Source organism: Dama dama, chromosome X, assembly GCF_033118175.1.
Source record: "Dama dama isolate Ldn47 chromosome X, ASM3311817v1, whole genome shotgun sequence".
Classification (NCBI taxonomy): domain Eukaryota; kingdom Metazoa; phylum Chordata; class Mammalia; order Artiodactyla; family Cervidae; genus Dama; species Dama dama.
In genome coordinates this window covers 34,036,583-34,044,346 of record NC_083714.1, presented here as the reverse complement: position 1 = coordinate 34,044,346, position 7,764 = coordinate 34,036,583, and the positions used below count along the sequence as shown (strand labels likewise).

At 43.3% G+C, this 7,764-nt stretch overlaps 1 protein-coding gene across 1 annotated transcript; it reads right to left on the bottom strand.

Moving 5' to 3' along the window:
- Positions 1 to 7,206: 7,206 nt before the first annotated feature.
- LOC133051546 (histone H2A-Bbd type 2/3-like) lies at positions 7,207 to 7,536 on the bottom strand. Its single transcript, XM_061136052.1, has one exon. The coding sequence runs from the start codon at positions 7,534 to 7,536 to the stop codon at positions 7,207 to 7,209; it is 330 nt and encodes a 109-aa protein (XP_060992035.1).
- Between the last annotated feature and the right edge of the window lie 228 nt (positions 7,537 to 7,764).

Sequence of the window (7,764 nt, the reverse complement as noted above, 5' to 3'; positions counted from 1 at the left end):
CACTGGATCATAGGAAAAGCGAGAGAGTTCCAGAAAAGCATCTATTCTGCTTTATTGACTATGCCAAAGCTTTTGACTGTGTGGGTTACAAAAATCTGTGGAAAATTCTTAAAGAGATGGCAATATCAGACCACCTTACCTGCCTCCTGAGAAATCTGTGTGCAGGTCAAGAAATGACAGTTAGAACTGGACATGAAACAAGAGACTGGTTCCAAATCAGGAAAGGAGTACTTCAAGGCTGTATATTGTCATCCTGCTTATTTAACTTACATGCAGAGAACATCATGCGAAATGCCAAGCTGGATGAAGCACAAGCTGGAATCAAGATTGCCAGGAAAAATGTCAACAACCTCAGATATGCAGATGATACCACTCTAATAACAGAAAGTAAAGAGGAAATAAATAGCCTCTTGATGAAAGTGAAAGAGGAGAGTGAAAAAGTTGGGTTAAAACTCAACATTCAGAAAACTAAGATCATGGCATCCGGTCCCATCACTTCATGGCAAATAGATGGGGAAACAGTGGAAACAGTGAAAGACTTTATATTTTTGAGCTCCAAAAATCACTGCAGATGGTGACTGCAGCCATGAAATTAAAAAACGCTTGCTCCTTGGAAGGAAAGCTATGACAAACCTAGACAGCATATTAAAAAGCAGAGACATTATTTTGCTGATAAAGTTCAAAGCTATGGTTTTTCCAGTAGTCATGAATGGATGTTAAGAGTTGGACCATAAAGAAAGCTGAGCACTGAAGAATTGATGCTTTTGAATTGGGATGTTGGAGAAGACTCTTGAGAGTCCCTTGGACTGCAAGGAGATCCAACCAGTCCATCCTAAAGGAAATCTGTCCTGAACATTCATTGGAAGGACTGATGCTGAAACTGAAACTCCAATACTTTGGCCACCTGATGCAAAGAACTGACTCATTGGAAAAGACCCCAGTGCTGGGAAAGATTAAAGGCAGGAGGAGAAGGGGATGATAGAGGATGAGATGGTTGGATGGCATCACTGACTCGATGGACATGAGTTTGAGCAGACTCTGGGAGTTGGTGATGGACAGGGAAGCCTGGCGTGCTGCATTCCATGGGGTCACAAAGAGTTGGACACTACTGAGCTACTGAACTGAACTGATCCATCCTCGAATAGAATGTTTTGCCCTAAACTGACTGCAGCTTTAGAGCATGCAGCCAAGGAAAGAAACCAAGAAAGAGATGAAATCTGGATAGCCAAAGAACCTAGTCTTTATGCCATTTACCAAATCAAATTTGCCACAAAATAAAATGAAACAGGATGTGCTAAATATTTACATAGTTTCCAGGTGTAAAGACAGATGATTGTATATTTTAAAAACAGAAAATACTGAGTAATACGTATGGGGAAGTATTATTGTTAATATATTAGTTTTCAAATGTCTGATTTAGACCATGGGTTTTCAGTTTACAATAAGACCCCAGAAAATATGTTGCTGTTCAGTCACTCAGTTGAGTCTTGACTCTTTGTGATCCCATGGACTGCAGAATGTCAGGCTTCCCTGTCCTTCAGTATCTCCCAGAATTTTCTTAAACTCATGTCCATTGAGTTAATCATGGCATTCAATCATCTCATCCTCTATCTCTTCCTTCTCCTCCTTCCCTAAATCTTTCCCAACATTAGGGTCTTTTCCAATGAGTCAGCTCTTCACATCATATGGCCAAAGCCTTGGAGCTTCAGTTTTAGCATCAGTCCTTCCAATGAATATTCAGGGTTGATTTCCTTTAGGATAGACTGGTTTGATGTCCTTACTATCCAAGGGATTCTCAAGAGTCTTTTCCAGCACCACAGTTAGAAAGCATCAATTCCTCCATGCTCAGTGTTCTTTAGGGTTCAACTCTCACATCCATACATTACTACTGGAAAAAACATAGCTTTTACTATACATAGGACTTTTCTTGGCAAAGTGATGTCTCTACTTTTTAATACACACACTGTCTAGGTTTGCCATAGCTTTTCTTCCAAGGAGCAAGTGTCTTTTAATTTCATGGGTGCAGTCACTGTCCACAGTGATTTTGTAGCCCAAGAAAATAAAATCTGTCACTGTTTCCACTTTTTCCCCTTCTATTTGCCATGAAGTGATGGGACCAGCTGCTGTGATCTTTGTTTTTTTAATGTTGAGTCTTAAGCCAGCCTTTTCACTCTTCTCTTTCACATTCATCAAGAGTCTCTTTATTTCCTCTTTGCTTTCTGCCATTAAATTGGCTTCATCTGAATATCTGAAGTTATTGATATTTCTCCTGGCAATCTTAATTCCAACTTGTGACTCATCCAGCCTGGCATTTCACGTGATATAATGGCAATCCACTCCAGTATTCTTACCTGGAGAATCCCATGGACAGAGGAGCCTGGCGGGCTACAGCCCATAGGGTCACACAGATTTGGACACAACTGAAGTGACTTAGCATACAAGCACGCACTCTGCATATGTTAAATAAACAGGGTGACAATATACAGCCTTGACATATTCCTTTCCCAATTTGGAACCAGTTCGTTGTTCCATGTCCAGTACTAACTGCTGCTTCTTGTCCTGCATACAGGTTTCTCAGGAGGCAGGTCAGGTGGTCTGGTATTCCCATCTCTTGAAGAATTTTCCAGTTTTTTCGTGATTGACACAAAGTCTTTAGCATAGTCAATGAAGTAAAAGTAGATTTCTTTTGGAATTCCCTTGTTTTTTTTTTTTTGTTTTTTTTTTTTTAATGATCCAGTGGATGTTGGCAATTTGAACTTTGGTTCCTTTAGCTTTTCTAAATCCAGCTTGTACATCTGGAGATTCTCGGTTCACTTACTGCTGAAACCTAGCTTGAAGGATTTTGAGCATAATCTTGCTAGCTTGTGAAATGAGTGCAGTTGTATGGCAATTTGAACATTCTTTGACATTGCCCTTTTTGGGGATTGGAATGAAAACTGACCTTTTCCAATCCTGTGACCACTGCTGAGTTTTCCAGATTTTCTGGTGCAGCACTTTAACAGCATCATCCTTTAGGATTTTAAATAGTTCAGCTGGAATTTCATCACCTCCACTAGCTTTGTTTGTAGTAATGCTTCCTAAAGCCCACTTGACTTCACACTCCAGGATGCCCAGCTCTATCTGAGTGATCATACTATCATGGTTATCTGGGCCATTAAGACCTTTTTTGTATAGTTCTCCTGTGTATTCTTGCCACCTCTTCTTAATATCTTCTGCTTCTGTTAGATCCATACAGTTTCTGTCCTTTGCTGTGCTCATCTTTGCATGAAAAGTTCCCTTGGTATCTCTAATTTTCTTGAAGAGGTCTCTAGTCTTTCCCATTCTATTGTTTTCCTCTATTTCTTTGCAGTGATCACTTAAAGTTTCCTTATCTCTCCTTGCTGTTCTCTGGAATTCTGCATTCAGTTGGGTGTATCTTTTTCTTTCCCCTTTATAACTGAAACTTCGTATTTCTTGTCCTTTGAGACCCATATGATGTGAATGTTTGTACACTTGATGCTGTCCCAGGGTTCTTTTAAACTATCCTCATTTTATCAAAATCTCTTTTTCTCTTCAGCTAGATGATTTCCACTACTATGCCTTCCAGCTCATAGATCTGTTCCTCTGTATCATCTACTCTTTTGCTGATTCCTTCGACAGTATTTTAACATTCCAGTTATGGAACTTTTCATCTTTATTTCGTTCTGCTTTATAGTTTGTAACTCTTTGTTAAAATTGTTACTATATTCATCAATTCTTCTCCCAAATTCATTGAGCATCTTTATGATCATTACCTTGAACTCTTTACTGGGTAGATTTTTTATGTCCAGTTTGTTTAGTTCTTGTTCTGACATTTTGTCTTGTTCTTCATATGGAGCAGATTTATCTTTTCTTCAACTTGCCAGCTCTCTCTGTTTTTTCCTATGTATTAAGTAGGTCGGCTACATTTTCTGATTTTGGAGAAGTGGTCCCATGTAGGAGACACCTTATGGACCACAGCAGTGCACTACTGGTCATCAGAGCTATGTGGTATAGAGGTGTCCCCTATGTGTACTTCATGGACCCTTCTGTTGTGGCAAGGCAGATGACTATGGACGTAATTGTAGGCTGGGCTGGCCTGGGTTTCGTTGCAGCAAGGCTGTATTGTCTTCAGTGGCTGCTAGCCCACTCATCAGTGGACCACATCTTGGGAAGCTGGGAACAGAGCATTCGGGGTTCCAGTGCCTTTCAAAAGAAGCTTCACTGAAAGTACTTACATGTATGATTCCATTATTTGAAGTTCTAAAACAAGCAAAACCAGTATGTAGTGAAAAACATAAAAACAGTGGCTGCCCCTAGGGCATGAGGATGAGACTATTTGTGAAGAGAGCCTGAGGAACCTTTTCATATGAAACTGTCAGCCAACTCCTGGGGATATACCTTAGAGAAATGAAAATTTATGTTCATATTAAAAACTTATCCGTGAATGTTCATATCTGCTTTATTCAAAATTGCCCAAAACCTGGAAACAACCAAAATGTCCTACAACAGACCAAGGGTTAAACAAACTGTGGTACATCCACACAATGGAATACAACTCAACAATAAAACATAACTGCTGATACACACAACAATCTCAATGAACCTCAAAAGCAGTATGTTTTTCCTATGGGATCGGGATGGGGAATACATGTAACTCATGGCTGATTCATGTCAATGTATGACAAAACCCACTGCAATGTTGTGAAGTAATTAGCCTCCAACTAATAAAAATAAATGAAAAAAATAATTTAAAAAAATTAAAATTTAAAAAAAAGCAGTATGTTTAGTGACAGCAGCCAAACTCAAAAGCTGACAGACTTAATGAATCCACTTACAAGACATATGTGAAAGGTAGGTTTTTTTGAGATGGAGAAGAGAGCAGTGGTTGTCAAGGATTAGGTCTGAAGAAAGAGTTTGACAGCTATTGAGAGTTTAAAGTGAAGTCACTCAGTCGTATCCGACTCTTTGCGACCCTGTGGACTGTAGCCCACCAGGCTTCTCCGTCCATGGGATTCTCCAGGTAAGAATACTGGAGTGGGTTGCCATTTCCTTCTGGAGAAGGAGAGTATAAAGTACTCTATAATAGTGTGTTCTTTTTGTGTGGCTAAGGGGCCTGCAGGGACCTTGGGTGGACACAAATCTATCCTCAAGTACATGCCCTGGATGACAGTCAGCAGAATCATAAGAAAGAGTAACTGATACGACTTCTCCAAAGGCCCGGGTGATTTAACAATCTCTTCCGCCTCCCAGCTCCTTCCTCTTATGGGTCCCTTAGATAGAACTCCCACAGAGCTTACCAAAACTTTGTTTGTTTTTTTTTTTTCGGTTTTGAATTGACCAGTTTGGCCTTATCCAGGGAACCCTAGAAGCACTTAGCCTATGGGACCTAATAAAAGCTATAAATCCCGGATCCTGCTGCCTTCCCTCTGACTATACCCTGCTCTGACCTCCTGTGCCGCCCTCCAGGAATGCTTTGTACCTCCTCCAGGTCTTATGAGTAATGAACTTCTTCATTTCACTTTCCCTTGTGGTCTTTCTTGAATTTTGGCTCACCATCCAACTCCCCACCCAGGGTTCTATTTAACAAACATTATTTTAACAAAAAGCAAGCACTGAAACAGGGACCACGGTACCAGATCAGGGACTTTCTGAGTTGATGGAGCTGTTCCATGTCCTGAATGTGGTGGTGGATGCACACATGTATACATGTGCTAAATTCATAGAACTGGGCTCCAAAAGAGGTTGTTTCATTGCATAATGTTAGAAAATAAAAAGATATAACACAGTGCCATGGACTGCATACAGAACTACCCTTACTACTTAGTAAATTCTTATTTTAGCACAACTATACTTTTATATGGGCTTCCCTGGTGGCTCAGTGGTAAAGAATCCCTCTGCCAATGCAAGAGAAGCAGGTTCAATCACTGGGTAGGGAAGGAAATGCAACCTGCTCCAGTATTCTAGCCTGGGAAATTTCATGGACAGAGGAGACTGGCAGGCTACAGTCCATGGGGTTGCAAAGAGATGTGACTGAGCAACTAAACAGCATGTTTTTGCATATTTTTAAAATATCTTTTATGTTGTATATTATATATCCATCATATATGTTTCCAATTCTTCTAACCATTATTCTGAAATGGTGGGCAGGTATTTTGTTCTCATTATTTAAAATGAAGAAATAAAAGGTCAGTAAAAGGCTAGCACCCTATCAGGGAAGCAGCAGTAGGTATAAAGTTTCTTACCAATCAAATCCAAACTACCTAAGGCATAAAGAAATAGCATTAATTTTAAAACGTGGGTCTCAGACATGGTTACTACTCCAACTTTCTAGGCTAAAGGTCCATTTCCACGGTGATATGCAAATGAAGTCGCAGGAGGCGGAGCCTGGCCCCGCAAATGTCGTATATGCAAATTGAGGGTGGTGGCATGGCCCGCCGTTGCTAGGTGACCTTTTTTATGCAGGTTGCCAAGCAGGGCATCTCCTGGCATCTCTAAACAAACATGACCAAAAAGTTAACTCGACCCCACGTGACCCTGATTCTGACCTTGCATACGTGCTGGTTGTGTCCTGCCCACCCCAATCCCCATCCCACCACAGTCTTACTGTCTAGGCCCCCGCCCCCATGGGAATTCATGTTAAGCACACTGTCCACCCACCCCTGCATTCCATGCCATGGCTTTGTCCGTCACTTTGCCGTCTTCGCCCTATTACAACACCGCCCTCATAGGCCTGAGCGTCACCACCAGGACCCCTGTCCCTCTGCGGACTTGGCCTGGCTCCCACTTGCTCAGAGCCAATGGGGGAGCCTTCCATTCCCTCGCCTCCCCCAAGACCCCACTCCACCCCCACCTCTGCTGTAGCCAGCCTCTCCCACCCAGGGCCACACCATGCACTATCACCGTGAGCTACTTCTCCTTTTTGCCTGCCATCCCCGACTCCACCCACACCCACAACACTCCCCCTCAGCTCCAACCAGACCCCCGACCCCCATCCCTCCAACAAAGCGTGTCCCACCACCACCTTCCAGGCCAAGTGACTGAAGCACACACAAGGATATCTTGAAACTCTTTATTGATTTGACATTACTGGGCCCAAGGCACCGGCCTGTGCAATCAGTCGGTGAGCAGGCCTGGCACCGGACAGCCGGAGGAGGCCTGTCTGGGGGCCAGGGACTGGGCACTGGGTACCCAGGTGTAGTTGGGCACCTAGTGTGGACCCGGGGCCTCCAGGGAGATGTTTGTCATCCAAAAAAAGCCGCTGAGCAGAGCATTGTTGTGCATCGCCATGTCCACCAACTCGGGGGTGATACACCTTTGACCACTATTCTGGGCCTCGTTGCCTGCCAGCTCCAGGACCTTGGACGTCAGGTCCTGAATGATCGCTGCTAGGAAGACTGGTGCATTCTGGCTGAGGCGCTGGGCGTAGTGGCCTTTGCGCAGGAGGTGCTCTATGTGGCTCACGGAGAAGGCCAGCTCAGCTCGGGCGGTGCGGGAGCGGTGACGAGATGACCTTTGACGGCCCCTTTTCTTCGGCATGCTGGCTGTTGAGCCCGCTTTCTCCGAAGCCTCGCTCTGCAGTGCGGTGGGGAGAGGTGCGGTGGGATAAGGTACGATGAGATGAGGTGCTGTAAGATGAGATGCGGTGAGATGAACCAGTTGGTTCCAACGTCTCAAGACAACTGCTACTCTCAGATCTCTACTCCGTATCCTAGAAACCACGGGCCGGCGCCTCATTGGTCAGGACGCATGCTCTGTGACACGTAG

Coding starts and splice junctions, on each gene's coding strand:
- LOC133051546 (XM_061136052.1), bottom strand. CDS start 7,536: ATGCCGAAGAAAAGGGGCCGTCAAAGGTCATCTCGTCACCGCTCCCGC.